Source organism: Netta rufina (assembly GCF_964035555.1).
Source record: "Netta rufina genome assembly, chromosome: 2".
NCBI classification, from domain to species: domain Eukaryota; kingdom Metazoa; phylum Chordata; class Aves; order Anseriformes; family Anatidae; genus Netta; species Netta rufina.
The window spans coordinates 113,640,066-113,658,693 of record NC_140124.1 but is presented as its reverse complement, the minus strand read 5'-3'; the positions used below and the strand labels follow the sequence as shown (position 1 = coordinate 113,658,693).

Sequence of the window (18,628 nt, the reverse complement as noted above, 5' to 3'; positions counted from 1 at the left end):
GACAGGCTGGGATACACCCTGTTCCTCAGAACTGACTGGCCTATAATTTGTAAGCCCTAAATCCTGTAATCAGATTGAGTGGTACAGCCCTACATGCGTAGAGAGCCTCCCTGTTCTGCTCGCGGCTATCCGAGAGGTACCAGATCCTGCTGGGGGATCTGAAGATTGAACTAAACTGAACAAAATTTGTTTTCTGAATGGAAGTCCATTCTATGCTTATAGTTGGAAAATATAAAAGAAGGCATGGGAAAAATCGTACATTAGGCTTGGGATTTCATTAAGGTCTGCGGAGTTGTTCCAAATTAAAAACGACATAAAAGCAATCTAAGCATGGCATTTGAAGTTATATTCTGCTAGTTTGCTCATTGCACATTCTTTATCAGAGCCATATCTCACAATCAGTTTAGTCCTTCTTTTTTAAAGAAAAGTTCTGCCTAGCACCTGCCGATACAGCTTGGGCCATTATTTTGTAACTTATGTTTAAGTCAAGCTTGATTTTAGGAGCCATATTGATATCCATTGAAGACATAAAGCAAGAGAAAAAAGCAGTGGTGAGAATAAATTTGTTTTCCAGTTGGCAATCAAAAAATAATTCCAGTTAAAGAACTATGCAGAAAATACACACACAAAAAAAAATCCACCATAAAAATCGTCTATACAGTTTGAAAAGATACTATGCTGGTAATATTAGCTCCACACCTCCTCATGGGTTGTGGGTACCAACCAGCAAAACTCGATAGCAATTGCTGTCAGCCATTTGGCATATTTGTTGGCTTAGCACATTTATACAGCGTGTCTAGGCTAGGCATCAGCTCACGATTCGCATACAGCAGAGCTTGGGCATAATGAAAGAAAACGCGCGGCAGTAACAGTAGAGATCTGAAAAGTTGCAGAAGTGAGATGTTCACCAAGTTGCACATACAAATAGCGTGCTGTGTGCTGTCCCACTCTGGACCTAAAATGGCTGTTTTGCAGGGGATGTTGTTGCTTGGTGACCAACAGTGCATCTCCTAGGCCACAGAGGGATGTGAACATTCAGGAATTGATTTGTTCCTGTTGCTCTTGAGGAGACCATACCCAAAAATAGATTAAGCCGGCACATAATCATCTATGCACTCTCCTTGCTGGCATGCTTAAACTTCATATTTAAGGCAGGCCTTTGATTTTGACTTACTTACCATCCGGGCAAGGAAAAAGCAGAACAAAACCTAGCATGCTACTGTCCACAGAACAGGAAAGTAGACCAAGCCTCAGCTAGTGTGAGGATGCAAGATACCCTTGCTTCAATTAAGTCTGTGTTGTACATCTAGCCTGTTCCGGTGCAACCTCCCAGTTGCTATCAGGCTCTCTTCCTTTCATTAGAATCAAGTAGTTAATTAGCCCCAGCCTGTCCTCTCTCCTTCTCTCTTTCCCTTTAACGCAGCAGTAATGATGTCTAATTACCAGCAGCAGTGGATTACAGCACCATCAGGAGCAAATCTCTCTGGCTGACAGCAAAGCTGAGCAGCAAATCTTAAAGCTTCAAGGAGAGAATAATTCCTACCAAAGTATTTGAATATTATTTGCTTGTTTTTGACCAGCTTGTGACTTTAGAGTCCAACTTGTAATTTCATCCGTCCTGTTATTGCAGAGGGAGCGCTCATGCTGCCAGCAGTGATTAATTTTAAATTGAAATTACTTTTACCTCTATGGTGAGATCAAGTGATGCACAGAAGAGGGAGAGGACAAGGGAGGGAATCACAGTTTGGGGACCTGTTACCAGTTGCGTCTCTCTCCAGACAAGCTCAACTGTACGTGATAACAGCAAGAAAAAAAAATAACAGACCCGGTATGTGGGGATGTCTCTAAATGATCATAAATTAATAAACTCTTAACTAATTAGTAAGAGTCAAAGAAATGAGAGAACGGGCTTTAAAGGCTTACCAACAGTTGCTGTCCTGTGAAAAGCCAGTGTTTCCCCCAGTAACACCATTTCAGGCTGGGTGAAATCCTGCCCCTGCCTAAGTCAGTAGGAGCTTTGCCACTGGGAGAGGGGCTGCACCCCTGCTCCATACCATGGGGCATTTCAGAGCACCCAGCACCTGGCACACATTGCCCCTGCCCTAGCAGCAGTTCACACACGTAATTGCCACGCTACAGATCAACAGAAATACCTCCTCTGCCTTTTTGGATAGCAACACCAGCTTCATGTTTCCAGGAGGGCATTTGTTTCTCAGAGCTACCTGCGGTGTAAGAGTGCTGAGTACAGCCTCTTCTCATTTCTGCTGGACAAAGGATCTGTGCTGGACAGCAGAAGGAAAGAGAGAGTTTTTTCCTAAATACAAGACCATTCCCATAACGAGTTTTATGTCCTTGTTCAACTAATGTGCTTGTATTCTGAAAATGCTTACAAATATTTCATGCTAACTTTCCTTCCTTGTATTTACGATGATGCCTGCTTGGTTGCTTTAAATATCTAAGACAATTATTTCTATACAAATACGAATACATATATGCATTTATAGGGACATTCACTAATATTCACAGTTGAGGGTATGATCCTCCAAATGAACAAAGGTAGGACCAGCAAGGCACTCAACCTCTCACTGAAATCTCCAATGGAATAATGGGAAAAGAAAAAAAAAAAAAAAAAGAAAAAAAGAAAAAAAAAAGACCTGAAAATGAAATTTAAAAAGGAATTCAAGGAGGTACTCCAAGCTCTCATGGCCAGGCAAAGGTGGGAGAAAATAAATAGGTTGATCATCAGTGAGTCTTGTGTCTCAGAGACCCAGAAGAGCCCTTAATTTTTAAATTCTTCCTCATAAAAGTAACGATAGCCTTTTTATTTAGCAGGGTAGTGAGCATAATTTCACTCATAAAAACACTGAATTTGCTTACAGTTTTGAACTTGCAGTGAAAAGAACAGTCTTAGGAATAAAAGGTCTTGCCTGCTGGCTCCTTGCAATTATTATCCCAGGAAGCAGAGGAGATATTAAAAAATTCCAACCTAAATGGAGACTTTTTGTTTTGGACAACTTTTACGTAACTTCCGTTTGTTGTCAAATTGCAAGGAAAAATAAATTTGGTCTAGGGTACCTGCTGGGGTCCAAGATTAACCATCAGTCACCTAACTGTCAGACAGACACCCGCCGAATTACCTGGCTCTATAGGCACACCTAGAACGCCTTGGCGAATCAAAGCCACAGAAGGGGGACAAGCTCCCTCCAGCGCTTCCCCTTCGCTCTCGGTCTTCATATTCATAACCTCCTCCAAAGGGATCCCGCACCTCAGCCTACCCATGGCCAGGAGGTGATGGTGGCGAGGGGCCCCATCTCACCAGGCCCAGGGAATGCCCAGCTCGGTGCCCTGGGCGAAGCAGGCAGCAGCAGATTTCCCCAGCAGCCTACGTCACGGCCAGGCCCAGAACGCTTTCCCGAGCAGCCCCCTTCGCTGCGCCACCCACCAGCCTCCCCGGCGGGTCAGGATAAGCTGCCACTGCAAATAAAAAAGAGAGCGGTGCTCACCCGAGCCCAGCGCCCAAGCCGGAATATTTTTAATTGCCGGGTTTCCTTTCTCAGCTGCTCCCCCCCTACCCCCCCACCTCCCCAGACACAGACAAAAGAAGCTTAGCTTGCGTGACCCGGAGCACAAGAAGTAAGAATAACGAGTTCAATAGGCAAAACCTACTTGGAGCCAACAGTTCCCATCTTCTCACATAGGAGAATCTGTAGCCTCTGCCACCGCCGAGCATAATAACCCTGCCGCTGTCAGACCCGCGCCGGGCTCCGCAGCTCCGGAGCCTGCCGGGGGATGCCACGCTACCGTATGGCATCGGTGGAGTTTGGGCTTTATGGCTGCGAGACTCGCGCAATCCCAGGAAGAGTAACAAAATAGAGCGTGCGGTCATGTGCGAGCCCATCTCCCTTTGTTGAGCATCCTCTCCCCGCCGCCGCCAGCATCCGAGCCGCGCTCCGGAGCCAGCGAGGCGCGTTCCCCCCTGCTCGGCGTCTCGAGGGCTGCGGTCTAACAATAAATAAATTATATATATATATATATATATATATATATATATAAAGGGAAGGAAAAAAAAAAAAAAAAAAAAGCAGGCGAAAGCCCCGCTCTCCCGGGGAAACCCCCCCGGAGCAGGCAGAGGGGCTTTGTGCCAGCTGCCTGCCCCGCACAATGGCCGGGGCCGGCGGCGGGACAAAAGCCGGGGCCGGGCCCGCAGCCCCGACCCGCACGGCCACCGGGGGCACCGGGACACCAGCGGGGACACCAGCGGGGACACCACCGGGCACCGGCGGCGGCGAGCCGGCGGGGTGTGTTTGGTGCGCGCTCGCTTTAAATAAAAGGACCACAAAGAGCTCGGCGGTGTCTAATGTGACAGGCAAACGCAACATGGTGATGATGACTTGGGGGAAGAGGGAGGAAGGAGCCAACTGTGGCTGCGGCTCCCCCTTTGCCTCTCGCTCCCGGAGCGGGCTGCAGCGGCCGACATAGAACAAGGAAGACAATTCTCTACTAACCGTGGTTTTGACTGGCACGTACAGCACTTGCTTCCCTCCTCCAGCACCACCACTGACCTCGTCCGAGTTGCCGAGCTGGAAGCCTTTAGATTTGACCCAGAATTTGAATTTGGCGTTATCCGTCGAGCTCGACTCGGAGCCGTTCAGGAGCTGGACGATCCGCTCGTATTTTTTACGGGTCACCGTCTTGGTTTTCCCCGAGTCCCCGTAAGTCCTGAGGCACCAGTCCTGAAACTGCCGGTACATGTCCCGCTCGCCGCTCTCCATCGTCTCCCGGTGCCCGCGCGCGCCCCCGCGCACCCCCGCGGACACGCGCGCCCCCCGCGGGCCGGGCCCGGCCGCGCTCGGCACCTGTGTGCGCCCCGCAGCGCGCAGCCCCCGCCGGGGGAGGGACGGCACCGAGGTCCCGGCGCAGGCAGGCAGAGCCCGGCTGCTTTTCTTTTTTTTCTTTTTTTTTTTTTTGTGTGTGTGTGTGTGTGGTGGGGCTGCTCCGGGCGGGGGAGAGCCGGGGGGGCCGGGAGGGGGGTGGGGGGCAGCGGTCGGTTCGGTGGAGTGGCGAGGTTCTCCTCTTTTTTTGTGTGTTTTTTGATTTTTTTTATTATAATTGCTATTATTGGACTGAAGCGGGGCTGGCTGGTGGAGGCTCCTCTTCTCCTTCCTCCCCCGGTACGTGCTCAGTCCCTTCAATAATCGCGCGAGGCAGGACTATCCCGCTGGCTCCGGCAGCCTCTCCTCACCCGGAGAGGGTTCGGGCGGATAAATAATTAAAATCCCATCCCTCGGCTCAGCGAGGAGAAAAGGAAATATTGACTCGGGTCCTTCTTCTTCTCCACGCATCAGCTGCGCCCGGATTCACCCTGGATAGCGCAGGTGAAGGGGAAAAAATAAAATATAGATATATATATATAAAAAAAAAAATAGCAAGAAGAAAAAAAAAAAAATCCCACCCTCCTCCTCCAGCCCGGCAGCCTTCTGGAAGGCTTTCTGTCTCTGTCCTGGCGGGCTGTGCCTCTCCCTAAAGCAGCCCCGCCGCGCAGGATGGAGGCAGCACTGAAGGGCAAGCTGCTCTCCTCGCTCCCCCTTTATTCCAGGGCTGGGCAAAACCGCCTTACATCTCCCTGCTCCGGGCATGAAGGTGCTGGAAAGAAAGAAAGTTCTTACCTGCTATTTTCTAAGCCTAATACATCCGATCCACGTTTTAAGTGCATATATTTCTATTTTTAATATTATTTTTTTTTGTAATTTTTTTTTTTTTTGTAACGGTCTGTGAGCATCTCACTTCCTCCTGTTCAGTCCCATTGAATTTTCGATGCCTTTTTAGGAATTTTCTTCAATTTATTTACTCTGCCATCCCAGCAGATGGAGGAGGAAAAAAAAAAAAAAAAAAAAAAAAAGGAAAAAAACAAACAGCCAGATATCTAGGAGACAGGCTCGGGTGTCGGACCGGAGGAGAGCGAGCTCAGTCCCAGGAGGATGCTGAAGGCAAGGAGGCGGCTCTCGGGTGCTGTGCCAGGGCAGTGATGGTGCTCCCATGCAGGACTCCTCGGCTGCGGGGGATCCTCTGCTCTCCGTGCTCAGCCGGCTGCGAGGCTTCCAAGTAAGTTTGCGTGCGGATGCAGAGCAGACCCCCTTTTTTATTATTATTATTATAAAGGAGGGGGGCGAAGAAAAAAAAAAAAATCTTGATTTTTTTTTTTTTTTTTCCCGTTTTGCCACAGTTTCAGCTCACGCCGGGCAGGACATCCCCTGCGCTTCCTCTCCGCGTCGCCTCTCCGCGGCCGCGCCCGCCCGAGCCTCCCGCATCCAGGGCCGGGCCGGGCCGGGCTGAACCGAGCCGGGCCGGGCTGAGCAGGGCTGAGCCGAGCCGGGCCGGGCTAATCCGGGCTGCTCCGAGCCGCGCTGCTCCGAGCCGCGCTGCTCCCAGCCGGGCCGGTGCTTCCTCCCCTCCCCGCTCCGCTCCGCGGCGGCGCCGCACCGGGCCGTGCCCCGCGGGGCTCCGCGCCCCCCCGCGCCCCCCCCCGGACCCCCCCCCTCGCCCTGATTGGCCGCCGGGACAAAAGTTTCGGTGGCGACGGCGGCGGCGGGCGGCGGGCGGCGCTGTCCCGGGCCGGGATGGAGACGGGAGACCCCCCCCCCCAGCCAGGGGGGGATGGGGAAAGGGGGGGGTGTGGAAGAGGGGGGAGCGTTTCCATGGCGATGCCGTGTCTCTCTCCCCCCCCCCCCCCACCCCATCACCGCACCGCCACCCCCTTTCCCCGCGCGCACCCGGCTCAGCTGACACATCATTAGGCTGGGAGCTAATTAGCGCTTATTGGAGCACGGAGCGCGCGCGGCGCCGCGGCGGGGGGCTCGAGGCTTCCGCGACCCCGGCGGGAGACCCCCCCCCCCAAACCCCGTACCCCCCTCTCCGCACCGCCGCGGGGCGTGGGGGACGAGGAGGAGGAGGAGGAGAAGGAGGAGGAAGAAGAGGAGGAGGAGGCACCGCGCTCTTCGCGTCCGGGCATCCCCGCGGGGGCGTCCCCGGGTCCCCCCCCCTGGGTCCCCACCCCCGGTCCCCGCCCGCAGCGCCCCCCTCTCGCCCCGGTGGTTCCCGTGCAGGTGCACGGCGGTGCCCCCCCCATCACCACCACCACCACCAAAGCCCCCGGGACCGGCCCCGGGGGGGGGGCTGAGGCTTTGTGTGGCCGGGAAATGAGCGCGGCGGCCCCAATCCGGCGCTGGAGGAGCCGGGGGCGCTCACAAAGGATGCGCTGTGCAGGGAGGGGTCGGGGGAGCCCACCCCCGGCCCCCCGCCCGCCCAGGAGGTTCTGTGGGGTGTGTGTGTGGGGGGTTATTTCAGGGTGCTGTTATATTTGGGAAGGGGTCGGGGCATGGAGAAGGCTGCTCTGCTGAAAGGGGCTGGCGTGTAATGGTGCTCATCCCAGCCAGCCGGGGGGCTCCCGGCAACTTCCATGCCGGCAGAGCCGGAATCCAAAGCCAGTCACAAACCGAGGGGGGAAGGAGGGAGCCACACACCCTGAGCGGTGATACACAGGGTTATAGCACGCATGGGCTGCTGGAAACAGGCAGGAGCACTCTGGCACATCAGAAAATAATTCCATGCCCAGGAGCGCTGCTCTGGATCACATAAAGAGCCTCATCCCCTTCCCAGCAGACACAAATTCCTAAATTCAGTCGAGTTGGGACCATGCCTTAATAAAACCAGGAACCCTCGTTATTTTATTTTTTTTTGAAACTGGTAAATGGTAGGAGTGGGAACACATAAAAGCAGATGAAAAGCAAGTGTGGAGTGGAGTAGGGATGGAGAGTCAAAACTAGCATAATACTCAGCTGGGTTTGGTTTTTTGTTTTACTGTTTGGGGGTTTGATTCACGGTGAAAGGTGCGGATGTTTTATGAGTGGTTCCATCAATTAATTGGGCAGAAGTCCCAGGAGCATCCTGGAACTCCACTGTCCCCAATAATGCACCAGCACGGGACTCAAAAATGATGCCTATCATAAAAAAATGGTGATCTGAATGAAGTCAAGTGTGTGGTATATGACTTTGCTCTCATCCAAACGTACTTTGTAGAATATATTTACATAGCGTCCATAACCTTATGCAGAAGGCCAACTGCGTCCTGGGCTGCACCAACAGAGGAGAGGCCAGCAGGGTGAGGGAGGTGATTGTGCCCCTCTGCTCTGCCCTTGTGAGGTCCCACCTGGGGTGCTGCGTCCAGATCTGGGGCCTCCAACACAAGGAGGACGTGGGGCTGTTAGAGCGGGTCCAGAGGAGGGCCTGAAAAATGCTCAGAGCGCTGGAGCACCTCTCCTATGGAGAAAGGCTGAGAGAGCTGGGGGTGTTCAGCCTGGAGAAGAGAAGGCTCTGGGGAGACCTTATAGCAGCCTTCCAGTACTAAAAGGCGGCTTATAAAAAAGATGGAAAACAACTCTTTAGATGGGCAGATAGTGACAGGACACAGGGGGGCTATAAACAAAAAGAGGGGAGATTTAGATTAGATATTTGTAAGAAATTCTTCACTCAGAGGGCAGTGAGGCCCTGACACAGGCTGCCCAGAGAAGCTGTCGATGCCCCATCCCTGGAGGTGTTCAAGACCAGGCTGGATGGGGCTTTGGGCAACCTGGTCTGGTGGGAGGTGTCCCTGCCTATGGCAGGGGGGTTGGAATTTGGGGATCTTCAAAGTCCCGTACAACCCAAACCATTATGTGACTCTACGAACCTATAGGCATTATGTAGGACCCTAAATATACAGTAATTTCAGCAGAATATATTTGGTGAATTTATAATAGAGAATCTTTTATCTCTAATTTTTAAATCATCCAAGAATCTGAAATTAGAAATAAAAGTTTAAATGAGAAAAAATTACATGGGGTTAGGTTCACCTTTCTTTTTCTTTATCAAAACTCTGACAGGGTTTAATAGTACAGATGGGACTCTGCTGGCAATGAATGAATGAAAGGAGCTGACATAGATTCTCCTTCTGTCAAGACTTCTAGCGACACCCCATTATCAATCAGCTGAACTTCAGGGAATCCCCTGAGCATCCTTGGGGAATGGGGCCGTGTTGGTCCTTCGAAGCCATGGACTGAGGCTCTTTTGCCATGTTCTGCAGAACTCTCTTCCCTTTTCCAGAAAAGGAAAGCTTCTGTCCTCTGGTTTGGAGACAGCCTTAGCACAGCAAATCAGTGCACTGCTGTATTGTTTGCTCTGCCGCCAGCCTGAAACAATACAACACCAACAGATGTGTGAACTTTTCCATTCATTGTAATGAAGTGTTAGTTGCAAAACAGAGTTTTGGTGGTTTAAATTGCCTCGTATGCATCAGACTGTGAAAGAGGTTTAAAATAAATCATGAATAAGTTATAAATATTGTATTTTTGGAATTATCAGCTCTAACAAGTCCACTGGCAATAGAAAGTGAAGACTTAGGCAGAATGAGGCCTGATGTCTCTCATTAAAGTTACCACCAGTGTTTCAAGATGAAATTATAGCATTGTGGTGACGTAGCTCTGATTCCATAGAAAAGGCTGAGAAGACATTTTCAAATTTTTAAAACTTGCTAAAAAAAAAAGAAAAAAAAAAAAAGAGAGAGAGAGAGAGAGGGAGAGAAGAGAAGGCTTTTGGTTGAAAAGTATCATCCGCGTTCTGCCAAGGAAGAGTGTTTTGAAACTATTCACCATAATATTCCAGCAGTTTGTGTTTGATATGGAGTTACTGGATGGTTAAGTGTAGCCTTTGAGGGTAAGAATTTTATATCTTCTGTGTTTTTTTTTCTAATTCATGGACATAGAAAAATTATTTTAACACTTCTAGCTTGCCATATGCATGAGCTCCAGTGAAAAGCCTGCTTTCTGTGCAGGCTGCACATCTTCCTCTTAGAGCCAAGAGATGATATGCTTAGGAATAAAGAAACTGTAACTCCAGATGATTTACCTTTAACTGCATGTCTTCTAGTGCCTTTCCTCTCCTCTGGAGGGAATTTCTGTGGAGGTCTATTGTTGCGTCTCTTACAGCCCGGTGATTGCAGTAACAATGAGCTCTGGCAGCCCTAGTTTCTGTGGAGGCAGAAGTCATTGTTCACGCACTGCCTGGGTTTGCCTCTGCTGTCTTGCTTTGCTCTCAGGTGCCTGGCAGCATCCCCTACAGTTAGGCAATCTGGCACCATGGTATATCAGGGGAGGCAGGACTCCGCTGCTGGTAGTGTCCACGAGGAGGAATAGCCACCATTCCACCTGCTGGCATCTCTGGTGTTTGTAATAAATGTAGGTGATCCATGACATTGGCTGCTGAGAAGATCAGAAATTAGACGGGTGGATTCTTACTAGTATAAATGTACGAAAACCACAAGCAAATGAATGCCTCTGGGTGTTTGATCTATCCATCGGGGCCCCTGTGGTGAAGCCAAGCCTGAACTATTAAAGCCTTATTGTTGAATGTAAATGTATGTATGTGGGTTTATGTATGATCTATGTAAATGTAATGTAAATGTGAATGTAAATACTACCCATTCTGTATTGTCTCCAAATCCGTTATATGTCTGTATTTTTTCAATAGGTTTTGTTCAGTTATTCCTGAGTTTGGAAGATAAAGAGTAGGTAGACCAAGACAATGACTCAGAGATGGATTAGAAGAACAAACTGGATTGCTAAGTCTTTGGGGGAAGAAGACTGTATGTTCCTGGGCTTGTATAGAAACCATGAGACGTGTGCCATAATTCTGGTAAGGATTTTTTCACACAGAGTGATGCTGATGATGCTGATGAGAATAATATTGAGATATATTCTGTATTTGCCTTTTAACAGTCTCATTTGGAGACACTTGGAATCTCTTATGGAAAATACACAAACTCCCTTTCCCTTACTGCAGTTAGAAAAATTCATACTCGACTTCATTCTACAAAGCTACTTTGCTTTAAATAGCAGTTCTGCAAAACATAACTTCACATATACCTTTTACTCTATGCTTTATTACTAGGAATATTTGCATGAAAACAGGGTCTTTGTTTAAAAGTTACTGCTTCTTATTCATCACAGCTCTTTGGGTTGGAAACAATTACAGTACTCTCTACAGAAGGCTCCGATCCCTTCAGAGGAGGAAAATACAGGCAGGAATAGACAAACTTTTAAGAACCTAAGCCTTTGTTTTCATGCAAATGTCCTCATTTCCTTAGTAATAAAGGATAAAGGGAGGAAAAGGGAGTAAATATGTGACACATGCTGAAAAAAGAAAAGTGTTTCAAATGTGTTGAGTTTTCTATGTGGGCATCAAATGTTCTTTAACGTTATAATGATGCCTCACATTCAACTTTTATCCTAAAGGAGAAGGTGTGCTCAGAGAATTGAGAATGTTGTTTTTTTGTGTGTGTGTAGGGTTTTTTATTCTTTCCGTGGGTGATGTATCTTTCTCAGCAAGAGCAATACTGATATAAACCAGCTTACTGGTTTACAGCATCACCTAGCACATTGTCTAAACCAAGCTGGAACTAACAATGCAGTGCTGAAAATGCTAGCAGCCTCTCTCTATTAGCATTCTCGACTTTCTTACTGTGGAATAAGATGTGATCACTGGAAATTTTGCCAAAAAGTTTCAGATACGGTTACACAAAGACTGTTTCAGGCACTACTAGGCAAAGCCAACCATGGGGTGGAGTGTGATTAACCGGCTGGCACTCTGCACCTTACAGCAGGAGGAAACTGTGGAGGAAGGAGAAAGAAGAAGAGAATTACTCAATCTGAAATATCTGGCAGAACACAACATTAATCCATCCCCAGGGTAAAATATCATCCAAATTTCACTTTTGCATCTGATGTGGAAGAGAGTGCGAGCAGCATGGGGTCCTCCCGCCGCTTCACGACATTGAAGGGATTGTTAGCTCAAGACCAAAGCAGAGAAATGAGTGTCATTTTTCATTGCAAATATCACTTCCTTCACTAGTTTGTGGTTTTCAGGCCCTTAATCTAATTGGTCTTTCTTCATAGTTGAGATCTGCTCAAAGTGGTCCCAGATTTGTGCTGGTGTAGCCTTAATATAAGGTGCCCGCATTTTTAAACTAAAACACCATGGACAGGGTCACAGAATGGTCCTGAAAAAGTGCCCTTTCAGAAACTGTTGGTTCTGCCAGCTTTTGACTCAGTAATGTGTATATGCCATTTTAAAGTCCTGAATAAAGCTATCATCAACACACTGAATCAATGCTGTTAACACTAACTTTAAGCAAGAGAAGAATATAAATAGTGTGTGCCCTCATGTGACTTTTCCCTGCTCACCAAATGCAGCTCATCTATTGCACACTTCTTATGCTGGTCTCCTTGTTCCTGTTAAAATACTGAATAAATTTCACTCAATATAAACCCATTCCAAACAATAACAACAAAAGATCATTAATTAAAAAAAAAAAAAAAAAAAAAAAGAAAGAAAGAAACACAAACAACACAACTGATTAAATAAGAAAGTATTTTCAGAATAACTGGGGATTTGTATATTAAAGTGGGGTGTAAATCTCAATTTACCAAAAATAAAATTGGTCCAGATGCAAGAAGAAATTTTTGTTTGCTTTGGAGGGTTCTCTTGGTTGTTTGCTTGTTGGTTGGCCTGCTGTCTGTGTGTGCTCTGATGGGGTTATCCTGACAAAATCAGCTGTTACAGATACCATTACACCAGCAAACTCTGATTCTGGTTGCGGTTACTCAGGGAAAAGAACAGCCTGGAATAAACTATTGCAGCAAAAGCACAGTTTTTCTGGTCACAGACATCATCAGAACTAGAGGTATGGATACAGCTAGTACCCCTGAATTGCTATATGATCATAACTGTTAGCAAAGTTCAGATAATTGCATTGTCTCTTAATGCAATATCCTCTAACTGCTCCATAGTTGCACTGCTGGCCGTATTATTTTGCTATTGCCTGAGGCACCACCTGCAAGGCATACATGGCCAAAACTTCCCATGTGGCATCAGTTGTAGAAGAGGAGGCTGTAGTAAAGGTTACCACGTCCTGCTGCTGCTCCTTGCACTATTTCAGAGGACCTCTGACCAAGGTATGTCCCTGTCACCTGTAGGGGAGCAGGACACTGCCACAAATCAAAGGCGGCAGAGAATTTTGATTCATTATTTGTGGAAGATGCCCAAGATAGGGAATGGGAGGTATTGTTGTATTGTTGTGTCCTGCAGATCTCCCAGTTTAGGAATGCAGTTCTGGAGGAGACCTCCTCTCAGGTTCTATCTATTATAAGTAGTCAAGGAGGGGCTACAAAATTCCTACTTCACATTTTCCCATCACTACAAGACTCTCCCAACACCTTATGTCAGTCTGGAAACCTGCAGAAAGAGACTGAAATCTGCAGTAATTTACAACAACAGGGAAACTGTTGTGGCTCTCTGATTTCTAACCAGCTGTGCCCCGCACTAAGCAATGCAACAAGGAGGCACTAACGGTGAAAGACGACAGCACTCGGGAATGAAACGAGGTATGAGCTGAGGACTGTCCTCTATGCTCTATCTCCGGAGTTCTGCCAGAATCACCACATTTATCTATACCAAGACCTTGAGGGATATTGTTGTAAGAAGCAGGTTTATTTAGACCTCGGAATGACGGTGTGTTTCTTTAACCCATATTCATAGTACATAGAACAAAGGCCAAAATCAAAGTCATCTGACAGTGAAGTTTTAGATATGATGGAACCGGGCATCATCATGGGCACTCTGCCATGCACCTCTTTGATATGGCCCCTCACTTTGAGCTAGTATGTGGAAAGAGAAATAGCAAAAATGCCCGTGTTTTTTCAGGAAAGTCTTTTTTTAAGAGCAGTGAGATTTCTCCACTTGCTATCCACTACCATTTATTGACCCTACTCTAAAACACTAGAAATGCAAAAGCAGTTTTGCTAAAATGATCCCAATGCCTTATCTTTCAGATGCTAACCCAAGGCAAGTCTCCAAGGTACCTTTGAGGCTTGACCATTGCTGCTAAAGACTGAGTGATTCACCTGAACCAGCATGTTCTCTTGTATAAATTTGATTTCTCTCTCCCCAAAGGAAAGACCATCTGAAAAATAAATAAATAAATAAATAGCTCATTGGATAGTGCTTCAAGGCTCTGCAACTGAAAAACTGCCTAGTGCAAAACCTCAATAATGGCAGCAGTACACCTGAAATTTGAAGGATCGCATGAGTATTTGTATTTATCACCACTAACCTATAGAGAACAATGCTGCCTTAGCAAAGTCCACACTCCGTTTAACACAAAACTGAACTTTGCGTTGTTAAGCTCTATATATTTCATGTTTTACCTATTGAACTTTGCATAATGGTTTTTATGGAAGAAAGTAAAACCAGAGCTCTTTGTACTTCACACAGCCATTTTTTAAACTGGAGGTGTACTTTGTTTTCTGAAATTGATACCCCCTTTCAAACAAATATGCAATAAGAAACGTGTTCATGTGTGAAAAAGCCATATGCAGTGTTGAAATTCTGGCCAACTTGTTATACAGATATTACATGCTGGAGAAATGATGACTCAGTGGGGGAATTTTACTCATCATTTCATACACTAAACTCCAGAAGCAAAATCTTGCCTTCACTGCTCTTGGTCATGCCAGATATCAGAGAGAGGTAGAGATGTGCATGGACATACACGGGAGAGCTCAGAAAGCCATTCTAATGGTTTTACTAGGTTGTTTTGTTTGTTTGTTTTGTTTTGTTTTGGGGTGGAGGGCAGGAAACACATTAAAATTGCATTTAATTTTTCTGTAAGATCAAGTACTGCCATGGTGTTCCCAGTCCCTGATTAGAAGGAAAATGCCATTTTGGCCTTTGCCTCCAAACTTGCGGGAAGTCTGGTTCTGTGACCACCCACTCTGTCGTTGTACATAACATAGGCAGAAAGAAACCTGCTGTCAAATTACTGACTTTCTACTTTTCGTATTCATTTTGTTAACCAATCAGCAAGATGTAACAGATAAAGAATACATGCTAGAGCCAAAATTTGTCCATCATACAGTTAGCTCATACAGGCTGGCCCATTTGTTCATCCTGCTCTTTTCTATCATCTTTATTACCTTGATAGTATATCACTTGCTACAGGCCTCTGAGAATGAATGCAAATACAATTGCACCAGTGGATGCAATAACCATAGAAAACAAGGAGCTGGTTTACAGACATACTGCAGGAAATAATCATGGTGTGCTGAAGACAAACTGTATCACTTCTTTTCTGCTCTCAAATCCATCCCAAAGCAAAGATCCAACATTAAGTGTCCCCTCCTCAGGCCACTTTAAAAAGTGAGCTTGAAATACATCCTAAAGGATAACTACAGGGAAAAGGCCTTTACAGATATCCTTCTGTCTGTATTTCTCTGATATTGCTGGGTGTCCTGGCTATGGTGGGTACCATTCCCCCCCCCCAAAAAAACAAAACAAAAAAAAAAAAAAACAGAAGGGGACACATCCAAGGAAGCTACCTGGGGCCTTGTAGAAAAATCCAGATACCTTAATTCTGGCCAGAAAAACAAGCAACGATTGCAAGATGTTGGAACACACATAAAATAAAATCTGTTTATTAGGGGGTTTGCTGCATTTTGTTCTCCCTCTCTTAGGCACAATTTAGAGAGAAATAGAGTAGGCACAATTCTAGAGAAGTAGCTGACGTGTTCTTCTTCAAATAAATCCAGTTCTCTGCTGCACACCACTCCTGCCAGATCCACCCCCTTTCAGACTGAACACAGCTACGCTCAGGATCTCCAGGCTCATTTCAGGGCTTAGTATATGTATTTATGGTATTGGGATTTTGTCTGTACATATAAAAGCTCTCTAAGTATATATAGAGAGATTTTAAAAATAATAATAAATAATCTGATAAACCTCAATGCAAGGATATGAGTCACAGGGTGAGTGCCCCATATGCACTGAAGCATACCTCTGGGTAAAGTCATGTTGCCCCTGTACTTGCAGAGGAGCAGCTGTGACTGAAGCAGTGCTCAGTTCTGGTGCCCACCATCAGGGACCGGTGGGGAACAGAGAGAGGTTCACAGGAGGGCTACAAGAGGGGAAGGGAGGTATTTCAGTGGGAGACTTGAGTAGATCGATCTATTCAGCTTAACACAGACAAGGTTAAGGGGAGAGTTGGTTATAGCTTATAAATTTCCACTCTCCCTGTAGTCATGGAGTAGAGGACTAAGAATTTGATAATATATGTCATTTCAGTCAAGTGGAAAACTGTCTGACAAGAACCAGTGAAATCTGAAACTAGGCATTTTACCATGGAAGGTAATTAATTATCAGAACAATTTACCGAGGACTGTAATGGATTCCCCATGCCTAGACATTTGAAGTTGAAATTAATTGATTTTCTCAGAGAAATTCTCCACTTCGTACAGGAGTTAATTCAAGAATATCCTGTAACCTGTGTAATACAGAAGACAAAAAAAAAAAAAAAAAAAAAAAAAAAAGGTAGATGATCACAAATAGTCTTTCCAGCTTTGTGATCTATGAATTTACACCAAGTAGCTAATGCATAGCTGCCTATATCTTATATTCTCTTAGTATACCTAGTAAGTATGATTCAAATATTTTGCCTTTATTTATATTTGCTTGGGAAATGTACAGTGAAGGACTATAACACAAACTACATGTTTACTGTCTAGGATATTTTGTCTGGCATAGGGATTCACAAATGTTACGGCTTTATCTAGCCTGGATACCTCTAGCCCAGAGCACGGCATTTCCCTCCACAGTTTTTTCAGAGGTTTTGCCACCGCTGAAGCCACCAACCACCTTGACTTGGATTTCAATGAATTCCACTGGATGAGCCAAAACGATGCGGCATTTGCCATAATGAATATACTCAGGAGTTCAATTAATAACTCGCTATGGATTTTGTTGTGCAAAACTAAATGTTAAATAAGATGCCAGTGGACCTGTCTGACCAGGACTTCTCTATTCCTGATCACCTCTCACTTAGGTGTATGAAATAAGAAGTGAGGTCTTCCCAGCCACTGCATTGAACAAGACTGCCCAAACCCAGCAGCGTGTTTGTCTTGGAGCAATGCAGGGCTCAATACAAATGTTACTTGACCAAGAAAATGAGAGCTTACAAGGAAAAGGAGAAGCCTTTCAATATTTTGATGGTAAGTCATGGAGACCAACTTGATGGAGAACTTTAAATAAACATTGCTCAAAAACATAGCTTGAGGCAGTTATGTACAGCTCATGTGAAGCCATTACAACACACATAGCTATATAAAAGAGTAGGGGAGTAATGTCTTTTATTACAGCTGGAAAAATGAATACAGTTGTTCTAATCAAAGAGGTTAATTACTTTTTCCTGCAAACTTTGTCTCTCATGTCTTTGAACTACTGTGGCTACAATGCTGCTGCTCTTTCTGCATACACAGTGTTGGTGACAGAACTGGTCTTACATGCAGCACAATGTACTTGAGCTGAGAAATAAAACAAAAGTAATGATTGTACACAGTTAAACATGCACTCTAAAGCAAAGGTGAGAAAACCAATTGATCTTCTTCCTGTTTGTTCAATGGTGCTTTTTGTTGTTTTTTCAACAAAGTGAAATGACATATTTGCTTTATAAAAATAATGCCCTCTCCCTCCACACTAGATCCAGAAGTTCAAATGTTGTAGAAGTAGCAGTAATAAGAGTTAAAGAATCCACAGGCTGAACTATTCATGCCAGTTACTCATTTCACAGAAGATATCCCTTTATGATTTTTTTTATCCATGATCAGGTGATTATAAGTTGATCTTTCTTCAGAAAGAGATGGCACATGATTATGTGCAGGGAGAGATTTTATCTCATTCTGAAGAAAGATCAATTCATAATCACTTTCTTAACTTCTTATCAAAATATAATGGAGACTTTTTTTAAAAAAAATTAATCTTTAGTTGTAACCAACCAAGAACAAAGTCAACAGAAAGAGTTCAGACACCAGGTACCATAAGCTTTTTCTGCACAAGTTAGGTGGCAGCAACACTGTAACAGAAAATAAAAATACTTCCCTCTCCTACCTTCCTTTCCGAAGACTGAAACAATCACTCATTTACTAAATGACTTTAATGTAGAGCTACACTTAGACTAACGTGTTGAACACCTGAATGAGACTCGGTGTGCACAGGGTAAGAATGATTCAGATACAGAGAGATCTGCCTAGCGTTTATGTGCATTAACAGCAGAGATTAGTCAGTCAGCTCTGTGCGAGTGTTCATGTGGCAAAATGAGCAATAAATGGCAACACATTGGAAAGCATTAGTGTTTTTTTGGAGGATGAGGTAGAAGGAGGGAAAATTGCTGCTATCTGTGGTATAATTTAACAGGTAACAGCAACTTCGGAAGAATAAAAAAGCTATCAGAGCCTCACCTATTTGAAATAGTGGGTCAATTAGGTGATTACAGAGTGATCCCCGATTAGCACACTGTTGGGACAGTTCCTGCTTTTGACATGACTTCCTGGCTAATGTTGCTCAGGACATACACAATGGCCTAGTATTTTGTCTGTCCAGCTGAATTTTGTTGATAGCGATCACTACCTATATACTCAGAAATTTTGCTAATAGCAAGGAACAACCATCCCTTTGAGAAAGGTGCCCAGTAGGGTGAACTGGAGGTTCAAGA

The 18,628-nt window shown here is 45.7% G+C and overlaps 1 protein-coding gene across 7 annotated transcripts in view; it reads right to left on the bottom strand.

Moving 5' to 3' along the window:
- The window catches only part of NOL4 (nucleolar protein 4), a gene marked incomplete at both ends in the record, with an annotated part of 190,850 nt that extends 186,078 nt beyond the window's left edge, over nucleotides 1-4,772 (bottom strand). For all 7 annotated transcript variants that reach the window (XM_084307041.1, XM_084307038.1, XM_084307040.1 and 4 more), the window contains one exon: nucleotides 4,506-4,772. In XM_084307041.1, coding sequence (XP_084163167.1) covers nucleotides 4,506-4,772 — 267 coding nt within the window. The remainder of the gene's footprint in view (nucleotides 1-4,505) is intronic.
- Between the last annotated feature and the right edge of the window lie 13,856 nt (nucleotides 4,773-18,628).